This window comes from Anopheles merus, chromosome 2L (assembly GCF_017562075.2).
Source record: "Anopheles merus strain MAF chromosome 2L, AmerM5.1, whole genome shotgun sequence".
In the NCBI taxonomy this organism is placed as follows: domain Eukaryota; kingdom Metazoa; phylum Arthropoda; class Insecta; order Diptera; family Culicidae; genus Anopheles; species Anopheles merus.
The window spans coordinates 29,981,338-30,007,515 of record NC_054083.1 but is presented as its reverse complement, the minus strand read 5'-3'; the positions used below and the strand labels follow the sequence as shown (position 1 = coordinate 30,007,515).

Sequence of the window (26,178 nt, the reverse complement as noted above, 5' to 3'; positions counted from 1 at the left end):
ATATGTATGGGAAAGCGGGGTACAATGGAAACCCCTTTTGTTGAGTATGATTACACAGGTAAATTATGTTTTACAATCGATTATTTTAAAAACAATCAAGAAAAATATTAATTTTGCTATATCTGTAGAACTATTTTTTAAATACACTTTGTTTAAGTAAACTTTTTACTATGTTTATTTTAAGTACAAAAACAAGCTTTATTGACTGTTACTACAATTCGTGCAAATTGTAAAGGAGATTTTTTTGAGGAGGCTTTGGCACTTCTTCCATTTTGCCCTTAACACGTTATTTTGTCAGGTTAGATGGCTTCGCAGTATAATTTTAGAGAGTAAACAATAATTCCCGGATGCGCATAACACCATTTTTAACGACAGTTCAATTTCTAGATGCCTCTTGAATTCAACGCACTGATCGAAAAACACATATTTGTCCTGGAACTACTCCCAAACCCTTGTCGATACAGGAAGATCCCACGCTGGACCTGACCACACACCTATGTAGAGTTCACCGAACCCATGTTGGTGCTGAAATTGATTCCTATAACCTATAATGGTCCTGGAACTATTCCTGATTTAAATACTAATCTTAGAACGGATCCTGGAACTGATCCTTAATCCGTAACGGTCCTGGAACAGATCTCGAACCCCTACAGGTCTTTGAATATGTCCTGAACCGTTGTTAATTATGTCATTTTTACGGAATCCATATTGTTCCTGAAGCTGATGTCACGTTCATAACGGTTCTGGATCTAATCCTGATCTTATGCTGGTCTAAGAACTGATCCGGAACCCATAAATATCCTGTAACATATCCTAGACTTATGCTAATTCTAGAATGATCACGAACCCTTACAGGCATTTGAAAAGGTCCTTAACCTGTACTGGTCCTGGAACTCATTCCGAATCCATATCGGACTTGAAACTGATCCTTAATCCATAACGATAATGGCATTGATTCCGAAATGATGTAGGTCCTGGATCTAATATTGAACCCACACAGAACCCATATAGATCTTGAAACGGTTCTCAAGTCATACCATTCATGAAACAGATACTGAACTCATACTAGTCTTGGGATAGATCTTCAATCCATATCAGTCTTATAACTGATACTAAACTGGTTGTGTTTTAAGAACTGTATCTGGACCTGTCTCAGTTAAGAAACGAAACACAAACCTGTGATGTTTTCATTAACGCGTTATTGGGAAGACTTTTATTACTTTTATTTCATAGATTAACAAGAAAAGCATAGAAACACGTAATAACGATTGTGTATAGTGATAAATTCATTTGCATGTCCGTTTTGCCCCATGTTTCCATATCTACGTAGCAACGGCCTTCGTGCTACGGTGCGTGTCACATCTGTACAGTCCCAGCTCCAACCAACAAACGCTCCACGTGATCCACACATATGGCTCACCATCTGTAAAACTGCCTTCCGCGAAGTGCATCATGACGAGGTGAGATGGGGTGTAAAACTGTTTACAGGCACTAGTAGCCCGTCACTGGGTCAAAGGTGAAGATGATCGCCCAAACACATTAGTACGATCGATTCCTCACCGGTTCACCGTACAAGGCTGCCGGGCTCATGCATATCAGCATGTTTATGAGTCATGAATCGTCTCGAAGCCATTACAATATTTACACACAACCCTTGGTTGGTTGGATGGTGGTGGAGGATTTGTTTCCGGTTGCAGGCGACGACGGGTGCATTGGCCGAGTGTGTTTGGCGGGATTTGTATTTTATTTAAATTTCATTTCACGATGCCAGCACGCTTCAGGGCCATTCAGCGCAGTAAGGGCAGACCAACGATGACGACGTCGGCACTGACTGGTGGCACTGACTGGTGGGATTATGATTTCGTGTAAATAAACAGCGAAGGGCTGGACCCTCCCTCTCGTTGGGCAATGCTGGGACTCGTTGGGTATGCGATGGTCACGGCAAATCGATGCTCTGCGTGATGCTCTTTTTGGCATGCTATCTCGCTGGCACGCGGTACAGGTTGTTTTATGAGTTCGACGTTGAATTTGAAGATTGAGAATCATGCAAGGTGTGAAGCATGTGGATTGTGGTGGGAAAAAAGGATTGCCAAAAACATAGTCGAATCAAAGTTCATTGAAGTCCGTACAAAACAGATGATTTATAATTAGTCTCATTGCATTTTAATGGTTGTTATAATAGTAGAATGGACAATATCATCCTTATTTTCTGCTTATTGATCAAGGAGATCCGGTCTACTTTAATAGATGTTTAATCATGAGCTTCTCCTTGATTTATATATCCGAATTAACCATCAGCCTGACAAAGCACTTCTCATCGCATTCAAGGTAAACCTCCCATTTTTATACCTCCTCGACTTGTGTACCTCGTTGAATCATCCACAGATTTTGTTTTGTGTTGTCTTTCCTCTATTATGATTCCGTACACGTTTGCAAGACCTCTGCTAGTTCTGCATACTTATCCTCGTATCCTTCCGATGCAATCTTTCCACTGATGTCCTAATTTTTAAGTAATAATGTATTGTCAAACCTATGGACACATTGCTCAATGCTGCGTTGCTAATAAATAAATGAATAAATAAATGATTAAAATCCAGTAATATCCTTAGGAACAGATTTGAGGTCAAGTGGGTCCGAACATAGATCTTGGGCATGTGTATTATAGGATTTGACATAATATATAGTGAAAGCTCTCTAAAAATTCAATAATAAATACATTATATACAAAATACAGGGTTTACCTAGCCAATCCGGCTTTGGAACGGCGCAACTACTCATCTGGACAATATAAACTATCAATTTGGCACTATCATTTCTATCATTTCGATTAATACCTTGTGAAGTATTAATCGGGTATAGTGAACAATGAAAGTGGCCTATTCTGGATTTTTCAACCAAGCCTTTTACGACCAAGAATTTTGCGATTAAGATATTTGCGACTGAGAATTTTGCGACCAAGAATTTTGCGATTAAGATATTTACGGCTAAGAATTTTGCGTCCAAGCCTTTTGCGACCAAGCCTTTTGCGACCAAGCCTTTTGTGACCAAGGATTTTGCGATCACGGATTTTGTAACCAAATATAAATTTAGGCCGCTTTCGTTCTTTACTATGCTCGATTTATACTTAACAAGGCTGTAATAGAAATGACAGCCTCCCAATTGAGAGTTTACGTCGCCGTAATGAGTATTTACGGCAACCGATAACTCTTAGTAAGGAAAACTCTGTAAATCTAATTAGACAACAATAAAGTATAAGTTTACACAAAAATAATTTTCTAACAATATTTACATACACCCTAGACCTACCTCAACTGTTTGCTCAACTCCTAGCCGCCACGTCAGTTAAACTTACCCTTTTTTTCTTTAAAAAAAAATCAACACAAACTCTCACCACGCCGATACACCCCGGGTCGGGTCCGTTCGTTCGCTTCAAAATTCGCCTTTCCGCTCTGGACTGCGTGAAACGACGCGACGCCCGTTCGGAACGTCTCTATGTGTATGTGTGTGTGTGCGCGCACACCTCTTTGGCTATAAAAACATTGCAACGCTTTTCAGTTTTTCCTCATTTTCCGTCCAACCGTCGACGGAGGCGCACCGGCGGTGTCGACGATTGTTTCACGGTTCGCGCCACCATCGACGGATAGACGAACGTCGTGCAGGTTGGTCGTGCAGTTTTTCCTTCAAACGTGAAAAACGAGTGGTGTGTGTATGGGTTTTTTGAGGTGTATGAGTGTAAATTTCCATTCCTCCTTACCCGCTCCACCAAGCCGCTTCTGGATCGTTCGGCTAATGGTGCCGAATTTACCGACCACCGGCACCACCGGGCAAGTGCGACTGACAAGTGTTGTGCGAAGTGTGTCAAAATGAAGGAATGAGAAAACAAAAGCATCATCAAAAAAACAGCGCCTATCAAAGCAAACAGTGGCGGTAGCAGCACCCCCTTGGTGAAGCTCTCGTCAACTCGTGTCGCGGTTGTCGCTGTGTTGTGGCGGTCGGCAGGCCGGGTACCGGGTGTCTGGCGCTGATTTTGTGAAGCGAGCGTTTTGGAGCCCACCGGGGCTTGACACAACACGCCCGTCAGTGTCACGGAAGTGAGGAAAGAGCTAGGGGAAGCGTTTCGGGGAGCGATGAGGCTACAGAATGAAACCAGAGCAAAGCACACGCAAAAGGTAGTTGAACCGTGCGCGGGGGTAAACAGTTGATGGTTCCGGTTCCGATCCACCGTCGTAGGAGGCGTGCAGTGAATAGAAAGCAAATGGTTACTAGATTTAATGGTTAGGGGCCACAATTAAAGGGTGCAACTAAACAGAGAAGGGGTCAAACCATAACCTACCCTTAAAATTAAAGGGGCGGCAGGAGAAAAAAACTATCAACTGTTAAATGTGATTTTCCGCTGTGAAGGAAACAGGTGCTCTTCAGTATCAGTGTTTATTGTAGTGTTGTTAAAAGGATGACCAAAACAAAGTTGAACACACTGAAATAGTTGAAAGAACGTGCCATTTACGAGTACCTTTTGCAGCTGATTGAACATAAAACATTGTAAAAAGGTAAAATATAATTTAAATAATTGTAGACATTAACTCTAGTGTGTGTGTGTTTTACCAACTTGTCTACAAAGAGGTATAGATTTGCCATTATTTCCACATTTGCTTTGCTGAAACGCATCCCGTGTCAGCATGTCGTTGTCGTCGTCGTCGTCGTCGTTTACTTGCAACTTAGTGTCAAGGTTATTAATAGCCAGGACAACCTTCACCGACCAAGGTACCGGCCGTTTTTGGCATAAAAATAAACGCATCTTTACGTCCTTCAGCATCCCACGCCGTCCATCGCCGTGACCTATCGGGAAGGCGGAAAAGGTTAATTCATAGCTCATTAGACTCGTTCCACCATACCATTTAGTCGAGTGAGAGTAAGGGAGAGACAAACAGAGAGAAAGCGATAGAGAGGAAAAAGCTTTACAAAGTTGAAGTATGGGAACATTTTCGGACCGTGGCAAACCGCACAAAAAAAAAACGCTAATCGAGCGCAAAATGGGATCGTTTGGCATGTTTTCGACCGCATGTCCGGTTCGGCTACTGGACGCTAGGGCGGTGTGGATGTGGTTTCAAGCGTGGGTGAAGCGATATCGGTACGAAAATAGATCAATCTTCTTCGCGGGTTTTTGTTGTAGTTGTTTCCTTTGCTTTGGCGGCCGTTGGTGGCGATTGGCGTCGAAAGGGATTTCGGGAGGGATGGGGCGTGTTTAGGGTTACTGTTTGACCTCGTTCAAAAGTAAACAGCGATGGTGAAGGGAATTACACCTTTAGATGCGTACATTCCGCGTCTACCAGCTGATGGAAGTGGAGGTTATGTTCGTTTGAAATGGTTCCGTTGTAACTTAATTATTTGCTTGAGATTGGGGTAGAATTTAAACATATACTGGATAATGGAACTGGGGTTTTCAGGGGGTTTTCATAGTAGTAGGACTGTTTCTTATGGCAAATGAACTTTTAATGATGGGAATTGCACTATTTAGCACACTTTTTGAACATTCACATTGAAAATTCCTGTTGGATTTGTCTAAAAAGAGTGCCATAGAGAAGGAATTCCCATCATATACAGTTAATTTCCCACAAGAAAGTATCACGAAAGTGCCCCACAACTAGTAGAACCTCTGAAACCCCTGCAACTATTAATTATTAAAAACATTAAGTGCAATATCTATTGACAATGATTTCTGACTGGTTAAACTCCATTGTTGATTGAAATTTCTTTAAATTTATTAGAAAGTTCCCTTACTCTTGTAGTCGAATCCTTATGAAAGATTTATTGAAGATGTTTGGGCTACATACAACTAGGAATCAGTTGAAACTGTGGCATCTCCAATTCTATAGACGTCATGTAAATTCGTATCTTAATCATACCGTCAACATGATTCCCTAATTTCGGCCGAATCCTTCTCAAACCTTCCAAACAAGAATTGTAACAATAGGGAACAGAACAACAATTTTCTAATAAAAAAAAATCACTCATAAAACCAAACAAACCCGTAAGCTGCAGTGCAAAAATACAAGTGAACTTCAGTACAGTCACCCCGCAAACTTCCCTCCGACGAACAATTGGCGCTGACCGGTACGCTGTCTTTTAATAGGTCATGTGTGCAAACATTTGAGCTGTCCCCCTCGGGTGCGTTAGCAAGTGACTTGTGCGAAAAGAAAAGAAGGGAAAAAGACAAACAGTCCAACAGTGCAAAAATAGATTGGATTTTGCTATTCCCTCTCATGTCTTTTTTTGCATTTGTTTCACTTTCTCGACTCGCGTTTGTCCGCGTGTCCGCGCGTCACTTTCAATTTCCACGCGTACGAACGCCGCCCGTTCTTTATTGCGCGGATCGTGTGCCCAGTGCGCTTGCAACTACACACACACACACACACACACACAACAGCGAGGGGATTTAGTTTTGCGGAAAACCGGTCTGCACTAAGAAGCGGAGAAAATCGATTTAACGGTGCAAACATTGCTCGGGTCGGTGAATGTGCATCGGGTATCAGACACTTCCAGGTTCTCGAAGGTCACGTGGTCCTGTACACCAGCCTATAAGGCATTCTAGTGATGGGGGCGCCCAACATTGCATCAGGAGTTTGATGGAGTTGTGCTAAGTGCATTAAATCGGGAGCATATTACACGTGACCCGCACGGGAGGTAGCTTCAAACGAATGTGCCACGTGTGCGTGTGTGGCAAAGTGTGATACGAAACACCTTGAATTGGAAAAGCGATTACTGGAGTAATGATTCTACAAACTCTTTCCGTTCTGCTTCCCCTTGGCGAAACCGTTTGTAACCGACACTTGGCGGTTAGTGTGTGACCCGGTTTGGATTTGAAATAAAACTGCCTTCCCCATAGTGGGTAGGCTCGGTTCAACCATTACCTACTCCAACTTCGAACACACGCGATGCTCGCACTATGCTGACACGATACATAAATTACCGCCCGTATTAATTCCCCCGCCCAGGCGTGCCAGCTAGTGTTGGGTAAAGTGCTGCTGTGCGCACTGTGCGCACAGCACACCATACTGTGCGCACAGCACAGCACAGTGCCTTAAGTGCTACCACAGTGCTAGCACTTTCGCACAGTGCTAGCACAGTGCTAGCACTTTCGCACAGTGCGCTCTCTGAGCACAGTGCGAAAGTGCTAGCACAGTGCTAGCACTTTCGCACAGTGCGCTCTCTGAGCACAGTGCGAAATGCTAGCACAGTGCTAGCATTTTCGCACAGTGCGCTCTCTGAGCACAGTGCGAAAGTGCTAGCACAGTGCTAGCACTTCCGCACTGTGCTCAGAGAGCGCACTGTGCGAAAGTGCTAGCACTGTGCTAGCACTTCCGCACTGTGCTCAGAGAGCGCACTGTGCGAAAGTGCTAACACTGTGCTACCACTTCCGCACTGTGCTCAGAGAGCGCACTGTGCGAAAGTGCTAGCACTGTGCGCACAGCACACTAAAGGCAATGTGCGTGTGCGCACAGCACACTTAATTGTGCTACTTTACCCAACACTAGTGCCAGCGACCATTCATCGCGGTGTAATGGGATACGACAAACGTGTGTCTATTTAGGGGGAGTTGAAGCAGCACGAGACTCTTCGGTCGACCCGTCCTACTGCTGCGACAACACGTAACTAACGACGAACGCACAAAAGACACTCAAGAAGTCACTGGCGGCTAATGGCGGCAAGCGTGATCCTTTAGTGCTACGATCATTCCAATGATGTTGGCGTAAATATCGCACCATCATAGAAACCCCCGGCACACACCTACACGCCGCATAATGAAGCCACTTTTTGGCCGACGAGAGTGTGAAAAGCCACCCCAGCGTCTTGGTGTGGCGGTTGCAAAACTATTCACGCAACTGAAAGGGGCGGCCCCGTGTAAAAGCACCGCCAGATAATGTGAGCAAAGTGTAGCGAATTCGATTACAACTACAGCCCACGGTCACGCTATCGGACGCTCCACGGTATGGATACATCCTTCCAACCAGTTCCACAGTGAAGAAGAACCTTCAAAGTGTTACTTTTTCTATGCTTTGCTTGTGCGATACCTGCACGGATTCACCTTGAGCGGAGTATGCAAAAAACAACTGCTCGCGTGTTGTCGCGTGTGCTTTGCAGTGGCACCGAAGCAGTCGTTGATTGATGAGCTTTTTCTACAAACGATATTACAGCGAAGAGGAAAAAAAAGAGATAACTGATCCTGAATGGCAACAATTTGGGCACTAAATCGTTGGCAAAATGGGAAGCAATGCAGAGCAATGAGCAGTGCCAATGTGCCCAGTTTGAACGTGGGAATCCAAAAGGAAAATTGGTTTAAAACATGTGACCTTGAGGTATTGATGAGCTTAGTGTTGGAATGGTTGCGGTAAAAGTGCCGGCTGTCGCACAGGTTATATTTTCAACCATCTAATGACTTTGAGCCTTTCTGGACAGTTGATTAAACCTTGTATCGGAATACTTTCTTCAAACAGCGATGAGGATGCTCTTTAGCAATGCTTCTGCAAGAAAAAGTCTTTATTTTTAGATCGTTATCTTAAAAAAAGCTTTAAATTGTATAACTTTAACTGTCTGGCAAAGGTGTGAATTATATAAGCTCCGCTAAAAGTCGATCAGTCGCTTTTCCTAAACATAATGCTCATGTAACTAGCCAAATGCCAAAATGGTGCTCAAATTGAATAATTATAGTCATTAGTCTTTAATGTCAGTAAATAGATTAGGTTTGTACTTCATGTCGACTCCCTAAACGCGTATTCAATCCACTAACCTAACTTTAAAACAATAGATTCAAAAATTAATTATAATATTACTTGGGTTTCTGCCGATTTTTTAAAGAGTAACTGCCTTATTATTAAAGCTCTGTGATGTTCCATCAGATAGAAGTTAGCACATATCTGGTCCAATGCAGACGAACACCTTATTGTTCCGAGTTAGGATGAATTTTAAAAATAATATATTTTATGGTTATTTTCTGTCTCAATCATTAAGAAGAAGAAGCCTATACTCAAATCAATTGAGAAACCTTACACTATAAAACAATATTAAAATGTCTATTTCGTAGTTTTGCTGTTTATAATTGCTTTTTATTTTCGCCTTGACAAAAATGCGATGGAGACGCCTGGTGTGCGTTGAAATTGTTTCCCATGCATGCCGCATCAATACAAAGTAGGTTTTTTTTACTCATTTCATTCCATTTGAAGGGTTACCTAAAGGGCAATGACTTTAGCCAATAATTATCACTATTATAGCGTGCTTTTTGCCCATTCCGTTTCGTCCTATCGCACCTCTCCACCGCTCCTTGCCAGGGGACTTACGGGGTAGCAAACAAATGGGAAGCATAAAACAAAAGGGGTAAAACTCACTTACGCAAAACAAAAAATCGCGTCCCGTGCTCGCTTTGGAATAACAAAAATGGCAAAGAAATAAATAAAGTGCTAGAGTTTGCAACACAGACACCAAACGGTAATCAATAATCGACGCTTCCGAGTGTGACCTGTCGGGCGGGAGGAATGTGTACACCGAAGCGGAGAGGGGGAAATAGCAGGAAATGGAGGGGCTAGAAACCACTTCATTCGCTGGAAAATTTCCAATCGGCCCATAGTTCGTGTTTTGTTCCTGCAGCGGTTTTCGGCAACTCATGCCCCGCGTCTCGCTAAGTTCCCTTGTAGATGGATGGGGGAGAGAGGGAGGGTGTATGGAATAGCAAAATAACGCAAGGCGGATCTCGCATACCATCGCCGGGCTGGAAAACAAATTGCCGATCAACAACAACAACTACAGAACAGCAGGCAAAATCGAGCAAAGATTAAACCGGATCCCGCGCCTTTTAGGTGCGCAAGTGTTTTTGGGGGGGGGGCATTTTTCGATCGAACCTACTGCCCATCCCAGTGGCATACATGCGTCATTCTACGGCGTTGCTTGGCGTACGTCATTCCGGGGGTTGAATGTGGAAAACACACTCACACGAGCGCACAATCTCGATCAAGCTGCTCGATTCACTTTTCACTCCGCCGAAGGGATGAGCGTGCAAGCACGACACGGGCCGGAACGAAAATGGGCAAACGTTCTGGTGCACGGTTCCGGTGCGGGGTATGGAAAAAAAACGGGCGAACCGAAGCACGGAGACACGTCGGTATCGTGAGATTACCGATACGTGCTTTTAACCAAATTGACACTCTATCTAACCTACTTTACATATGTCTGTTCGAATGGGGAACTGTCGCTGACAAGTGGAGCGATAGTTTATTGTTCCAGATTTGTTCGGTTTCATTGTTTGAAAAGGTATATAGGCACTTCCCTTATTCTCTTATTTCACTTATTTTCGAATTATAAGGGACTTCTTTTCAAAATAGTGTTAATCTTCACTTTTCCTTTTATGATTCGCTAAAACACAATGAAATACCTCTGGTTTAACCACATAACGCCATACATTATTGCTGTATACATCCTTTACCACGAGCTTCTACTAATTCGACATAAAACCAGTAAGATTTACGATGTGCCGAAAGCGAAGTTTATTATTATTATTACCATTGGCGTTAAATTTGTAATTATGAGTCACATTTGTTGATGCAAAATACGATCATTACCATTGGCAATACCATTTTATCACACATTGGTGTGAAATAAAAGAAAAACATTGGTTGGTTTCGTTTGTTTTCCTCCTCCTCCTCCTCCTCCTCCTTGGTGGAGACTTTATTTATACACCACAACACTATGGGCACGTTGGGAAAATAAATTGTTCTCCGTTGATTTGTACGTTTGAACAGTGGAAACGTTACTCTTATAAGTATTCTTAAAGCCTTCTAATGATTTAATATGTTTCGATCTTCGAACAAAATAAAACGCGACTTAGTCAATTTAATTCGTGTTGTCCCACAATGCCATTAAACAGATGCTGTGCATATTTTTCAGCTTTTAAACGGGTTAAGACCGAACGAAACAAAACAGAAAGTTGAACGCTACAGCAGCGTCCCATCTGGTTATTGTTATTTCCCCCCACATGCAGCCCCACTTTGCTGGTTAGATTTGATTTATGGCATCGTTTTTACGCTTCTTTTTTGCCCTCGGTGTATCCATGCTACGGGACGAACTGCACGTGTGGTGCTAAAGAAGTGTATAGCAACAACAACCCACAACCATAAACCAGTACGTGACAGATGTTATCAAAACAGCGATGCTGGGAAGGAAAGAAATAAATCCCACAAGCACAACTGCAATAAAGTTTTCGCTTTTGATTATTTTTCTGTGTTATTTGCGATTCGACAGTCAGAAAATAAATAAAACTTTCTACCCTTACCCCCCCCCCCATTTCAGCTGTACAAATGGACGGATCACCGCCGAAAACAAACCGGAAGGTACGGTTTTCCCTGCCCGAACCAGCCGTCCCGGCCGTACCCTCGACGACGCCCGTCCAGAAGCAGCGGATGGCCCACGGTACGATGCAGTACGTGAACGGGACGCTCATCAGCCAGTCGCAGCAAACCGCAGCCACCGCCGCCCAGACGCGGGCCCACCAATCGCTCCAAATAACGCCCACACCAACGTCCGCCACCGCCAGCCTACACGCCAGCTCGGCCGGCTTCAAGCCAAAGGAGCTGAACAACAAGATCGTCCTCCATCTGCGGCCCTCGGTAAGCTCGCTCGACAGTGGCAGTGAGCTGTCGTCGCCCAAGGGTTCGCCGGGCAGCTCGAACGAGGCGAAAACGGCACGCCAGAAAGCCTTCGCCCAGAAGGCCGGCAACAACAGCTCCACGTCACTGTCCGGAGGCACCGGAGCGAGCAGGTCGCTGAAATCCCTGCCATCGATCAATCAAAAGTTCCCCAGCTCGGAGGACGTGAACAACAATGCCGGAAGTCGGCAGCGATCGGGCGACGATCTCGGCGGGCTGTGGAACCACCCGACCAAGAAGCCAACCATCATACTGCGCACGATCGCGAGCAGCGGATCGCAGACGCACCCGGCCAAGGCTCCCCTAACGGCGAGGACGCGTGCGAAATCGATGGGCAAGCTGCCGGGCGGTGTGGCTGGACCGGCCGGGCGACAGTCAAAGTCACTCATTTCGCCACACCTGGCACCGATGGACGGTGCGCTGGCGAGGGGACAGGATAGCACGACCCACGGCAAGTCGGGTGAGATGAACGGTGGAGGTGGTGACGCAAAGGATCGACGGATTGAGGAGATCAACGTGTCTAGTATTATTCGACAGTCGGGACAGCCGGCTGGAAACGGGAGCCATCGTTCGATGTACGGCAAGGGCGGCCAGTTTTTGGCCGTGCCCGAGTACACCGATCGGTACGAGGGCATGGAGACGGCCGTTTCGGCCACGCTGAACGACGAGGAGGAGGACGAGTTTGAGGACAGTGAGCAGGACGGAAGTGGCGGTGGTGGTAGCGGGACGGGCACTGGTGACGAACGGAACGGGACGACGGCCGGCGATCAGTCGGCGAATGGGAACGATTTGCTCAAGGGCGGTCTGGTGGACGATGGCAAGTTTCGGTGTGCGCGAGATACGAACCTGGGACGCGACCGTAATACGGCACAGTTTTGGGACTTTGTCGAGCGGTGGCGTACGAATCGAGCGCTGAAGAAGCTGGAAAGTGCCAACCATGAGCCGAGCGCACCGGTCAGTACGACGGTGCTAATGGGGTCGGACCGAGGCAAGCCGGAGACGAAAAGGTAAGTGGAAGTTACTGATTTAAATGTGTTTGCAAACCGTTAGAAATGATCTGATTATAATATTGACAATGAGCAGTTCAGTAGTACACTTATGACAGAACCTTATCATCTTCTCTAATTTAGCCATTTTGTTTACTAAGCAATGTTTACTGTTGCCTATGACTAAGGTAGATGTGAACATTTTACTTAGATCAATGTATCACCACAACTACAAAAACGTAAAACAATCCATTATACAACGTAAATTAATTCGATGAATCTCAACCCCTGCGAACGGCATGCACTTAAAGCTCGAAATATTTCACACCGGCTGCTTTGCAAGCTTTCGCACACTGGCTGCGACGCGTGAAACATTTCAATCCCTTGCGCACGCTCCAAATCGGTGCGATTTTCCCTCGCTGGCGATGCTTTTTTTAAGTAGTTGCGATGGTTTTTGACGGTTCGAGCGAGGATTTCTGAGGATTCAAGATAGCCGCCAAAAACCACGCGATGGTGTGCGATTGGTTGCACTTTTAACGGTGCTAAAATACTAAACTCCAATGTAAACCACTAGCCCTGAAGCTAGTGAGATTTGCGTAATGGTCGTTGGTGTTGATGCCCACGTATCTAACCATACGACCATTCATGTAGATTTTTGCTCGGAAAGTTTGAAGGGGATCCGCAGGGAAAAAAACCGGGTTTCGTGAGCTCGCCAACGCTGCTCCAACGCTTCTCCCTCGCTGGTGATCGTTTTTGAAAGGTGTTGTGAGGGTTTTTGGTGGGTTTAAGAAGGCCGTCAAAAAGCTCGTGCTGGTGTGCGATTGTGTTGGTGGACAAAATTAAATTCTCACCAGCACAACGAAAGCCGTATGGACAACGGTGGACGAAGTGTTCGAAGTGAAGTGGGAGAGTGAGTTACAAAAGCTCACATCGAATCGAGCACTGCAGCCAAGCAAAGGACGGGTAGAGCAAATGAGCGAGATGCAGCGATATTCGAACGTCAAAAATCCTCACCATGTTGTACGGGGTTGCTGGCCGTCTGGCGCGTTTTAAAACAACCAGCCAAACCGTTTGGCTCATTCACCGTCCAACAGCTCGTAGTGTACGGTCGTGCTCGTTCGCTCGTCTCCGTTCCCTCGAGTTTAATTACGGCGTCGTGCGTGTACGTTTGTGTGCAATTTATACAGCATTGGCTATTGTTTTCCGTTTCACTTCCCAATCTTCTGAACGCGGGCGTGCAGTTGTTTGTGGTTGGATTTTTCGAGAAAATCCACAACGCGGGCTAATAATAATCAACTTCCGCGGTTTTATTAGTTCGCGAATTTCGTGTGTGTGTGGGGTGTGTGGTCAACTGGGACGATAAATAATTCCACGAACTACCGCGTTTGTGCGTTAGCCAATAACAAAAAAAAGTACTCAGAAGCTCCAGCCGACACCGACCGTTAGCTGCCGCTTTCGTACGCCTTTCTCCAGCAGCGCAGCTGAAACACGTGCGTCACGGTGTGTGCCGGACGCAGTCGGAGCGCAGCACGCCGCGGGCATAACAGCACGGGCACTATAAATCGTGAGTTATATTTATTTTCAAACTGCACCACTGTGGTTCGCGGTGTATGCGGGCTGCATTAATTTGATGGTGAAATTTGAGCGAAACGAGCTCGTCGGAGGATGATCGATCGGGCGGCTGAAGCATGTTCGGCATGGTGGTATCGGATGTGGTTGATGTTGATTCTTGTGTTTTATGAATCGATTACGATGCCTTGTGTGACTGTTTGGCCACAAAAAATATTGTAATTTACATATGAACTGTGTTATCCGAAATAATGTTGGGTCATATGCAATGAATTAATTATAAAATCTGATCTAGATTTCTCTTTACATCCCTTGCACTACCGAGAATCACATCCTGCGCGTGATGGCTTAACAGCTTCACCGTTGGACGTTCAATTACGATTAATCCTGTCCTTAGTACACGTTCCATAATTATTCGGGTAACTCAATTTCCCCGACAGCAGCAATTACCCGCATGTTTATCGTTGCCCACGCGTGCTGCCGATATTAACGGCTCAATTTTCCATGCCTTTCTTTCTCCAAAATTTAAAAAAAAACTCACCTGCTTAATCATTCAACCGGCGACCGGGCAAGAAACAGATAGCGATCGATTTGGAAATGTTAAATCCGGGTGCAAATGTTCTGTCGGTTTCCATTTGCCCTTCATAGCGTTTCCCCCGGCTGCACCTTGCGAGTGCAGAAGCTCTTTAGCAACTCAAGGGTGGAAAAAAATCAGCAAGCGAGAGAAAAAGAGAGCAAGGGGAGAGCTACACACACACAGCACATAAATATAATTAAACGCCACTTATTGGGCCGCGGAAATGAATAGGTAAACAAACACGGACTGCACGCTGTCCGTTAAAAATATCAATCCAGCATCGATCCCCCACGAACGCCGTCTGGAAGGGAGGTTGTGGTAGGACGGATCGGAGGAGGGTTTAAAAAAGGTGAAAATATAATACAGAAAACATGCCACACCCACCACGCTCCGCTAACCCCCAAAAGTACGGCGGCAAGCGTAACTGACTGAGAGTGGCCGTGTGGCATTTGACATTAACGATCGGCTACCGAAAAACGCAACCTCATCCCACCACAGTCGCGGGCTGTAGTCCTTCGAAATGGAGGCGAAAAATTGGAACAAACATTCGCGCTTGGTAGGTCCGTACGTGTGTGTGTATGTGATTTTTATTTTTGCACAGCACCCTTCCCTACCACGCCCTCCCAACTGGGAGCAGGGAAATTGGGAGGTAAACTGTCATCACAGAAATGTTGAAATAAAAGACATGCATGAAAACGAACAGGCCGTGCAATGTGTTAACAGCTTCGGCAACCGTGGCGGCGGCGTCGTTGGCAGCCAGATCGATTTTGATAGGCGATTATGAACGAAAGCGTGCACACCGCGCGTCCCATATTATTTATGGCCATGGTTGAGGTGAGGAGTGAGATAATTAAAGGTAGAATAAACCACACAACACCAACGATAGTATCGTGATCATCATCATCATCATCCGGCAAAAAAGAAAAAAAAAACACGGTAGACAGTGGTTACACCACCGCCGCTGGTGAAACCTTGCAAAACTGTACAACGAGCCAAACAACGGCAAATTCACATAAATCAAAGTTGCTGATGGCGGATGTCTCTACAACTAGTAGTCTGCATCGTAAAAGTTCGCTCGTGCAACGACAGTTGCATACTGCAAGGCGTTTTTTAGAGGTTCGCCAACCAAAACACCGGAAGCGTCTGAACAAGATGGCCGGAAGAAAGCAATTATCAACAAGCGGGAGGTAACAGTTTGTAAACACTGAGCTGCGTCGGTCGTATGGTAAACTTCTCGCCAATCGTTGATTCCAAAGAGGGAGGGGGAAGTTGCTGTAAACGATGAACCCTCGCTCGATCGTTTTGCGATCGTGAACAAAGATATGTCAACTCAATTGCAGCTGGCCGACGCTGAATGTGACTTGAGAAATGGGATCCCACGAGCCATCGGGTACGGCCAAAACACACACACACACACACAGAGTAATTAGCTCCGACAGCTCCGGAGTTGCGCGATAAATAATGGACCAGATCGGTATCTGAAATTGACTCGGCACGCACCACCCTGCAGCTTGTGCATATGCGGTAATTGGCAGCTGATAATACGCCCGTCAGTGGAACAAAGATTTTGGCCCAAACAGACAGAAAGAGAGAGAGAGAGAGAGAGAGGTATTGCTCCACCCGGCAGCTCGTAAATCAAAAGCTGGCCAGATTTGCAAACAAACAAGCATCATCGGTCTGGTCGGAAACCTATCATTGAGCCCATTTTTTTTATTCGCCTACCAGAAGATTTGTTTGAGTAGTTTGCGATCGATACACCTGCACACACACACGCACAATCACTTATCGCACACATTACTCAAAGCAGTCAAAGCAGCAGAAGCTACTTACTTAGAGCGCCTCAGTTAAACATTGCACTGCAGATTCTACTACAAAATGGATAAATACTAACAGCCAAACAGAAGCGCTACCTGTGCGAAAACTGTGGCGCTCTGTGGCGAACCTAGCGGGAACTTCGATGCCGTCAGAAAATCCGGGGGAGTGAAGTGAACCATTTTGAACGCCTCCCCACGTACGAAAATAAACAAACCCACTTGTTTTAGCTGCCCCACGACAGCTTTACGTGCGAGAATTATCGCCAGGATCTGCAGAAGAGGAAGAGTGGGCTGTTTTTATCACTGCGCCAGCCTCTCAGGCTAAGTGATCTTCAAAGGGTTTGTACCTTCCAGGCATGCATCTTCGTCTGATTTATCGTCCATATCGATCGATCGCAGTGGCGTTATTAATAGCAGTCCAGCAGTCCAGCAAGCGTTTAGTAGATGGAACACGGAAGAAATACGGTTCAGTTCCGTCCGACGTTGAGTAAAGCAGTGCTCGGAGAGAGAACGGCCAATTCCCCTCACAAGGTACAATCAATCAACGAAGCTACGGAGGAAGATCGCGCGCTGTACAAATTAAATTCTCTGTCAATTGACCCGCCACGAATCACGCCGGGTGGATTGGGTGGATTGGGTGGGTGATGCTACAAAGTATGCCATTGTCACTTCCCATTCCGACTGTTCAAACGAAGAAACAATTGTATCTAAAGTTGCTTAAAACCGCTGAAGGTGTGTGAGCTGGCGAGAAACTGGAAAATTTACCACCAACGAACCAACGGCAACACCGCGCCGGTAGAAAGAAACGTTGTAGGATAAATATTTACCCACCAAAGAGATGAATGTATCGCACATGCCGGCATCACCTCTGCGTCTTCGGTCCGGCGGCCAGTTCGAGCCGCAGCGATCCGGCAGCGTGATGACGTGTTTCGCAGCAATTTCACTTGCAAAAGAGGGATGATATGGAGGTTTTTTTTGGCCGCACCACGGAGTAACCCCACCACCACGCTCCTGGGTAGAACATGGATGGACCTATTTGTACAGGACTGGGGATTTTCAGGCGTGTACTGGCGCGCTGGAAATGAAGATGAAAAATGGACACCGCTTCAACGCCTGTGCAAACTTGCCAACTCCACAAAGATTCGTCTTTGCCCCTTCCCAAGGGAAAATACAAGCAGATCGTGTGTATCTGTGTGTGTGTTTATTGTGTATGCGGCAAGGACGTTAATGTTGTGATAATTTATCATACCGTATTTAAACTACCGCTCGTGCACGAAATCTGTGTCGGGTTTCATGTACACAGGCGATAGAAAAACGCTCCACAACTAATGGTCCGATGTCCAGAAAAGCTAATTAAACATTAATCCAGTTGCTATTGCCAGTTTGCACATGCATACATCACAACCCTCCTATCTGGCTGGCACATCTTGCCCATACAGCCACAGTGTATTAGTTAATCGCCGCTGTTTCTTTAGTGACATTGAGTGAAGTAAGGAATGTTTTGAAGTTTGATAACATTAACCGCCAGCACCGTTATCAGCCGAAACCGAAACCCCACCAAGAGGTCGTGCCGCATAACTTTCACTATCGAACCGAATCAGCATTTGTAGAGTTGAAAGGGAAGGACATGATAGTACCAGAGAGAGAGAGAGCATACCTCCGAATGCCACAAACGTAAACATCGAACTAAAATGCCTGCCACAGATTGGAGGTTAGAAGTGATTGTACCCTGCCCGTACGTACGACTGTACCGAGCGGTTACGAAATCTCTGCTCCAAACCAGTTGATTTGATGATGCGTCCCGGGTTCAATTTTTTGGTCCTGTGTTTCGCTTATGGTTTTGCACTTTTTTGACCTTCTTTTTACAATGTTGATAGGAACTAAGACGCAATATGTGTGCTCTACGTCTTCAGCATTCAGTGGAGCATCAAATGGTCGAGATTCGAGTCTTGCAAGGCGGCGATCACTGACAGACACGTTTCGTGCGAACACGTTTCTTCTTCGTTCGCGGAAAACCGTAACCCATACCACATGTGGCTGCTGACGTCTCACCAAGTGATCCCGGTCACTATCAGCCGACCACACTTGATGGGAGGTCAACAATGTCGGGAGATCCTATCCACTGAAGATCGAATGTATGCTGGGGCTGAACATTGATTTTCTTACGGGAAATTCAGACAAAAAATGGTATCCATCATCGCACGTCGAGGAGTGTAGCCATCTGGTTGATCGATTAATCGGCTTGATCGAACCCGATCGATGATTGATCCATTGCAACACTGATCTGTAGAACACCGTTCTAGATTCTAGGAAATTTTTGACCAAACAAACGACCAACGGTGTTATATACAATTGTTATAGAAATTCAGCATCTTTCAACACCATTCCCATCTCCTAAACACGATCTTCTTTGTAGTAACGATCAAAGAAGATAATCTCCGCCCTTGTAACCAATAGACGACCTATCCCGTTGTTCATAACCACTTGTTCACAAGCGTGCTATTATCGCTAATGCCATCTGTGGCATGTGCCGGGTGCGTACGATCGTTTTCGAGTAAGTGTTTAAAAATACTATTCCCCAAGCGTCATGTTTGCACTTCGGACGGGTTCCACTTTGCGCTACTACGCATCTACGCATCTTGAAGGCGCTCCAACCAGAGAGCGAAAGAGAACATTTTGGGTTTGGTGTTTTTGTAACGCTTCAAAGAGATTCAAAGAATTTAAAAGGAATTTAGCTAGTGTACCGAACATCTGTTTCAACGTGTCGGTGCACGTAACGAGTTAAAAGTCAGTGTAAACAGCTATTTTGTGCTACGTGGTACACCTAGTGAGGGAAGTAGAAATATCTCTGGATGTAGTCAAATAGACGCGGTAAGCATTTTATCTAATTATTCTGTTAGTAAACCATCAAATGGATCATTGTACAAGCATTTAGTGTTGCACAAGTTATTGGATTAGTATTGCAATCATTCGCACCTAACCATGCCGTCAAGGTGCATTGAAGGTAAATTTTGACGACACCAGCTCCTCCTTGCCATGGAAGTCTTCCTTAAGCAGCGCTCATTAGTATGCCACTTGTACCACTGTGACCTCAGCTTAAGCGACTTACGTGTAATTGCGTTTGGCAATGGCTTGTTTGCTTTCTGACCCATTCGGCGTGCGTCTCGTCTCAATTAATGAGCCTATTAAAATACAAATCACTCATCAACTTCGCTCAACTGCTGGTAGGTAGAATGGAATGGCGCGGATGGAGAGTTTCTGGAACGGCGGTACTTACAGTGTAGTACACTGGGCAGTACGCGATGGCACTGTACGCGCTCGCACCGGAAACGATGTACTTCCACGAAACGCAGCCCGCTAAGAGTATTGCGTCAGCAATGCACTTTACGGTGCGGGAGAAGAACTGCCCCCCTCCTCCCCTTCCCCGGGGGGAGGTGACATGTAACTGTGATGTTAACCCCGTGATTTGGTAGTGAAGCAACGCCGTCCGATGCGGTTGTGCTGCTGCAGCACTCGGTGCCCAAGAACTGCTATTTATATCGATTGATCGAGGGCAAGAAACTAGCGAAAGCAGCCGATGCGTAGTTTGGGAATGTGGGAGAGAAAAAATAAAAACATGATGCTGTGGTTAGTGGTGCAGTTCCCCATGTGGGAAATGTTGTACTACTTTACTGCCCTCACCGCAGCATAAACGCCGCAGCTTGCTTTCGTCGCCTTTTCACGTCTTGGTTTTGTGGAGCTCGTGTAAGAGACGCTGTTCGCTTGGGCAGGACCCAAATACAAACACACACACGGGTAAAGCACACGCTGCTCGGTCAACGGCATTCGGTGTGAAAAACTCTGATGCAATGCTCCGTTTTGCGATGCAACACAGGCGGGAATAGGCGAGGGGTTTACAAAATCCCTTCCTGAGTTGCCGAGTGACATGGGCCATTTGGAACGAAATTAAGCCGGCTGCAATGGTGCAATGGAGTTGGAGCGAACGTTGGGGTTTGTGAAGAGAAGAAATACTTCTTTTAAATGCCCTGCGCAGTCCCCGGGTCACTGTTGCAATTGGGTCGAAAATTGACGTCATTAATTTATAATTGGGGTGTTTTTTTTTAAAGAAACTAACAATCATTCTTTGGACCTTTATTCAAGATCTGTTTGTCGTTCACTTGTATTTTTCTTCTTTCAGTCCAACACTCAGCTCACGAATACGCGCCCTCAGGATGAGTCTCGAACAGGTGCCGACGGTGACGACGCTGCTGCGGGCATCGCGCGACGCTAACGAGTATCTGCTGAAGGAAGTGTTCCGAGACATACTGGAGAATGGTATCTCAAAGGAGAATCTCAACTCAACGGATCGCAGCGGAAGGGTATGTATTTCACGTTATTTTGAGAAATTTAATAGAATGCCAGAAGAATGAGCACATTTGTAAGCAACTATTACACAATAGTATCAATCAGTATAGCTTAGCCGGGTGTATCTTTATTGACCAGGAGTATGGTAACACACATAACATACCTTCAAGTGGTATGGAAATGCACCATTTTCCTTATTTGGCCTTGGGGTGTAAATAAAGTGCAAATTATTGTCCTTTTCCATCGTGTCTATAGAAGAACAACGGCTCCAATGTTCCTTTCGTACGCCCGGGACACACTGCTGAGTGATAGCTCTCGTACGATTCAGGATAATAATTGAAACTGTCTCAAACGAGCATAGCATAGCAACGAATTGGAGCGTGTCATCGGACTTGACAGGCTTGCATTCTGCACACAGCATCACATTTCTGTATCTGTAAAGGTGCAGTGTTGTAGAGTGAAATGTGTATCGTATTTTGTTCTTTGTTTATGTAATTGCGAGTGTGCTTGAAAATGCAAACAATTCCAGTATACAACTGCTAGCAATTCCTGTTCAGTTCGTAATGAAATGTAGGTTTTAAAGCTAATGCTTCCTGGAAAAGCTTTGCCGGCTTTTGCGCGAGAGTTATTAACCGTTCCACGGTGTGCCGCCCGAGTCAGCTTGAGCTATTTGCAGCATTGACGTGATCGGCCACAGCCGCCGCGCAAATCTTGACTCAATTGGAAGGTTTTTAATCACTTTCCCGTTGCCGCATTGTGTCGGCGTGGATGTTTTCGTGGGGCATGGGGCAGCAGTTCGGTTTAGTCAATTTAAACACACACGCCAGCAAACCAGATCTTCTCGCTCAGCCATCCAAGTGAATCATCTACGTCTGACCATTCAAACATGACGCTTTTTGCTACTTTTACCCATCTGAGACTGTTTCATCTTGAAAAGGAAACCTTTCGAAAAGCAGTCATTTCCCGACAAACACACACACACACACATGGATAAACACACCGGAGACCATAATAGGTTGACCGAGCGCTTGTGCCATGAATTCTGCTCGGTAGTAAAACATTTCTCTGCTTTACAAACACGTGGGAAAAGGAAATTCGTAAGTCCGCCCAGCAGCACCTATGCCACTGGGTTTATAGTTTTCCGGGGAGCTATTAAAAGGCACATAAACTCCACGGTGCAGCCACAAAGGACAACACGCAAAGGTGGCGAAACTGGCGCAAAACAACAATACGTTTACACTACCGTCCGGGTTTGGAGCGTTTGTTTTTCCGTCCCGTCCCGGCCCATTTCGAGCGGTGATTTGTAAACTATTTGCACGTTGATCATGATGCTGAGCAGCGGTGTGGTCGGTGAGAAGGTGGACAAATTTTAAATTTTAATCTAGACTAGAACAATATTCTTCTTCTAATGAGCGCAACACTATACCACTGCAACGATCTATGCAAAACAACAACGGCAAGCAGACAACAACAACAAAAAACATCGAAAGAAAACCGATCGTTTTGTGCTTTTCACGATCGTGTAAATGGGGTTTGGAAAAGTCGGCCCCCCTTTCCATCGCACTTGATGCGAACGGCGCAATTTGTTTACGCTGTTGACGGGCGTCACATTTCCCACCTCCCGCTGGCGGAGGGACGTCTGACCGGGGTCCCGCCGGTCCGGGTTAATAATTGTAATCCATTTCGTGCTCGACAGATGAAAGAAAGGTTTTTCCCGACCAGGGCAGATCGCAAATCGTGTTTGTGTTTTTGGTGCCGGTAGGTGGCATTTATTAGCTAGTTCCCCTGGCACAATTGAAGCGACAGGACGGTGGCAGTGGAATGCATTAAAATGCTTGGGTTTGTTGGCTTGGTGGCCGATCCTTTTTCCTGTTTGTTTTCTACGCCACAGTTCGTGCTGTTCGTGCACCAGCGCCGTGCGCCGTGTTATGAGCGGACCCACCAACATGTTGTTATTTTGCAATATTTTGCCAAACCTTGCCACGTGTTTAGAAAAATTCTGCATTATTTCAATGGAACTGTAACGCTTTTATTATAAGTTTGTTATTTATTCGGTTCTATTACTGGCAATTGGATGTAAATTACGGTTCCAATATGCTTCTGTTTTCATAATATCGCTACCAACGACCTTTGATAGAAGACGAAAACCTTGATAATTTTATTTTAAAATCTTGTCATTACAATCAAGACTCGTCAATACAACTTGACCTTACGGGTGTAGAAGCGATTTAATCCGGTTTGGCCTTTTGGTCTTTTCTATTTATAGTAAATGTAAATATTAGGCTTAACGTGTCTGTACATTGTTGTTTCGCGAGAGACTATATTTTTATCGTATTCAATCGAGCACATTGCAAACTATTTTCCGAATCTATCTATCAAAGATTATCCAATGATTTGCTTTTAAATAGTACCTAAAATTGACAGAAACTTGGCATACATTGAATTTTGATCGCAATAATTAGTATGTTGATCGGCTGCAAAACAACACTACCTAACCTTCTGCGTGTCGCGACGTGACAGCTGGCTACTTCCTATACTTTGCGGTCCAACCAACACCGGGAAACGGTGGTCGGTTGGTCCCAGTTCGTGTTTGTTTGGCAATCGTAAAAATAATAAATTCACCCCAAGTAACTCCACACATACGTGACATAGCGTGCCGGTACGTAGAGGTCTGATCGTTTGTCCCTTTCCCGCTACTTCCAGACGGCCATCTCTTACATCTGCTCGACGAACTTAACCAACTTTTTGGAGCTGTTCCTGCAACTGCCCGGCATCGATGTCAACAAACCGGACAACGAGGGCAACACGCCGCTGCACTTTGCTGCCCAGGCCGGTAAGTGTGTACCGGGAGGAGTGGTTAATTGATATGCAACATGTTCATGTTTCGGAAGATTTGAAAATATATGCATGCAGAAGGTGTTAGCTTATAATGTATCAAGTGCGCGTTGTATGATTAACCTTCTTTGAGGTCATTGGCCATGAGATGCGGTGATGTTGGTTGCATAGCATCTGTCTAAAATGAAATTTAAAATGAGTTTTGGATCCTTGGAATCCTCAGAGATGAGTCATTGGATTCTCCAATCAAAAACTGGACAACCCAAATCCAAACTAGCTTAATGCTATCTACCTCCTGTCTCTTTTCACTCACACCAGGCCTTTCGGATGTGGTCAACATGCTGATCACCAAATGTCGCAGCCTGATCATCGATCCAAAGAACAACCTCGGCTTCACGCCGCTGATGAAGGCCGCCCTCCAGGGCAGGACGCGCTGTGCCAAGCTGCTGCTCTTTGCTGGTAAGTGTCAGACCGGTGAGCCGTGCGTTATTCGGTGAAGATATTTTCCATTTACCTTTCTTGCTGTTCCCCCCCGATTTGCGGCGTCCGTGTTTTTCCGTTTGCTTTCGTCATTACGTGTTTTCCCTCCCTCGGACAGGGGCATCGCCAGTCGAAACCGATACCGGACGAGGATTTAGGGCGGAACAGTGGGCACGCTTTTGCGGCAGGTAAGCAAAGGAAACCTCGTCCCACAGGCAAGCAAGCGGGATCTAATCATGCTGAGTCGTATTTCTCTTTCCCTCCCTTCGTTTTTACATCATCACCCAACAGGCACACCTGTGCCGAAACGATAGAACAGTGCGCCCGAGCCCGACTGCTGGACAAATCGACACCGTGCGGTCGGTGGTCGCACGACATCAACCTACCGGTGGACAAGAATGCGCTCAAGGCACGCAGCTGCAGCATTACGCCACAGCCAACGCAAAATGGTATGTTCCAGTGGTCCATTCTGTTTGGTGCTGGAGATGGTCTTACCGCATCAGTGTTTCGTTTCATTTTTGCAGGCTTTCGCTCCAAGTTCCGCAAAGTATTTCCGTTCAACTTTAACTCCTCCAAGGACACGAAGGCGGTGGTCAGCAAGGAGGGCGAAGAGAACTACACCAAGGATCTGGTCAACTACCTGAAGTCGGCCACACTGTGCGTGAGTGGTCCGGCACTATCCGCCAATCGGAAGATCATACAAAGCTTGATCCGACCGTTGGAAGTTCCAAAGTAAGCGTCCACACAGCCAAACAAAAAAGAGAAGGGAAATCGCTTGTGGTTTAGGTACACCGTGTTGATCGGAAGACTAACAATCGCTGTACACCAAACGCTGAATTCATTCAACTGCCAAGCTAACTAACCTCCCTCTGAATTGACTAACTCGTCCTTCATGCTTTCTTCGAGGCCGTCCTCCGCTAACAAAAAGGGCAGATAAGACCTGCATGTTTAAAATTTCGCTTTACCCTATTGGCCAAACTCATCCAAACCATCGGAAGAAGGAGAACGGATTAGCCACATTGTCCTGCATGCGCTTCGGGAGGCGTTTGGTTTTTCGGGGAGGTGGTGGTTGAGCAATTTAAGATTGATCATCTTTTTAATCCCTGCTTCATCGTAGACTTGAGGTGACGTATGCAAACAATAATGCACTCATCAAAAAGTATGAAGCATCGCTGGAATCCAACGGATCGGCCGAAACGGTGCGGCGTGCTTCAGTGGATGGCAGCACCACCGACAGCCGGAATGGAACGCCATCACACTCGCCGGTACCGGTCAGGGCGAAGGTACGGAACTAGACGAGCTGTTCAGACCTGTGTGTGTGTGTCTGCGTGTGAAACTGTACAGAAGAGATTGAGATATTTAGTCTTCTAGAATACATGCATAATGCGCACGATATGGCGATGAAAGCTCTCTGTTGATGCTACATCTCGTCCTCTCCTCAATGGACCCACCATCCAACGGGGATGGTAGTTTGTATCGAACCTTTAGGTAAAAGATGCAAAGATTCGTATGTGTAGTAAATGTAACACCCACTAGCATTTAAGTGATCTGTCCACAGGTGCGAGGATAATTAGTGTATGAATGGAAAGTTAGAAATTATCTAAAAATACATAGCGATATGTTATATGTACGATGTAAAATATAAACTGTAAGGGGAAGAAACCGCCCTTCAACAGTGATAATAATTAGAAGCATTAGAATAATCGATCGTGAAATTGAACAGTGAAATAAAGTATATTTTTAACAACAATGCAGGATGAAAACAACAATTACTTGTACTTTAAATATTTTGTTACTTATACTTATTTTTTTAAGTTTATTCGACGTTCCAACTCTTGTAGATATCGAGTGAGGTTCAATTCCCGGCTATTTCCTTCATCATT

At 45.5% G+C, this 26,178-nt stretch overlaps 1 protein-coding gene across 3 annotated transcripts; it reads left to right on the top strand.

The window, feature by feature from the left end:
- The first annotated feature begins 3,569 nt into the window (after positions 1–3,569).
- On the top strand, positions 3,570–26,061 carry LOC121592880. 3 transcript variants are annotated; one of them, XM_041914741.1, is made up of 10 exons: positions 3,570–3,659; positions 4,402–4,547; positions 11,335–12,697; positions 20,814–20,994; positions 23,684–23,813; positions 24,134–24,274; positions 24,414–24,483; positions 24,587–24,744; positions 24,820–25,027; positions 25,413–26,061. In XM_041914741.1, the coding sequence occupies exons 3-10, from the start codon at positions 11,343–11,345 to the stop codon at positions 25,588–25,590; spliced, it is 2,421 nt and encodes an 806-aa protein (XP_041770675.1). In that variant the 5' UTR covers positions 3,570–3,659; positions 4,402–4,547; positions 11,335–11,342; the 3' UTR covers positions 25,591–26,061. The 3 variants fall into 3 exon arrangements, with proteins under 3 accessions (XP_041770675.1, XP_041770676.1, XP_041770674.1); XM_041914742.1 differs by lacking the exon at positions 4,402–4,547 and having other exon boundaries at positions 3,585–3,659; XM_041914740.1 differs by lacking the exon at positions 3,570–3,659 and having other exon boundaries at positions 3,741–4,547.
- Positions 26,062–26,178: the final 117 nt, after the last annotated feature.

What these genes read in the sequence shown, in the direction of transcription:
- LOC121592880 (XM_041914741.1), top strand. Translation starts at nt 11,343, where the DNA reads ATGGACGGATCACCGCCGAAAACAAACCGGAAGGTACGGTTTTCCCTG. An exon ending in GCACTTTGCTGCCCAGGCCG is followed by an intron (nt 23,814 to 24,133) that starts GTAAGTGTGTAC and finishes CACTCACACCAG; the next exon opens with GCCTTTCGGATGTGGTCAAC. An exon ending in GCCACAGCCAACGCAAAATG is followed by an intron (nt 24,745 to 24,819) that starts GTATGTTCCAGT and finishes TCATTTTTGCAG; the next exon opens with GCTTTCGCTCCAAGTTCCGC.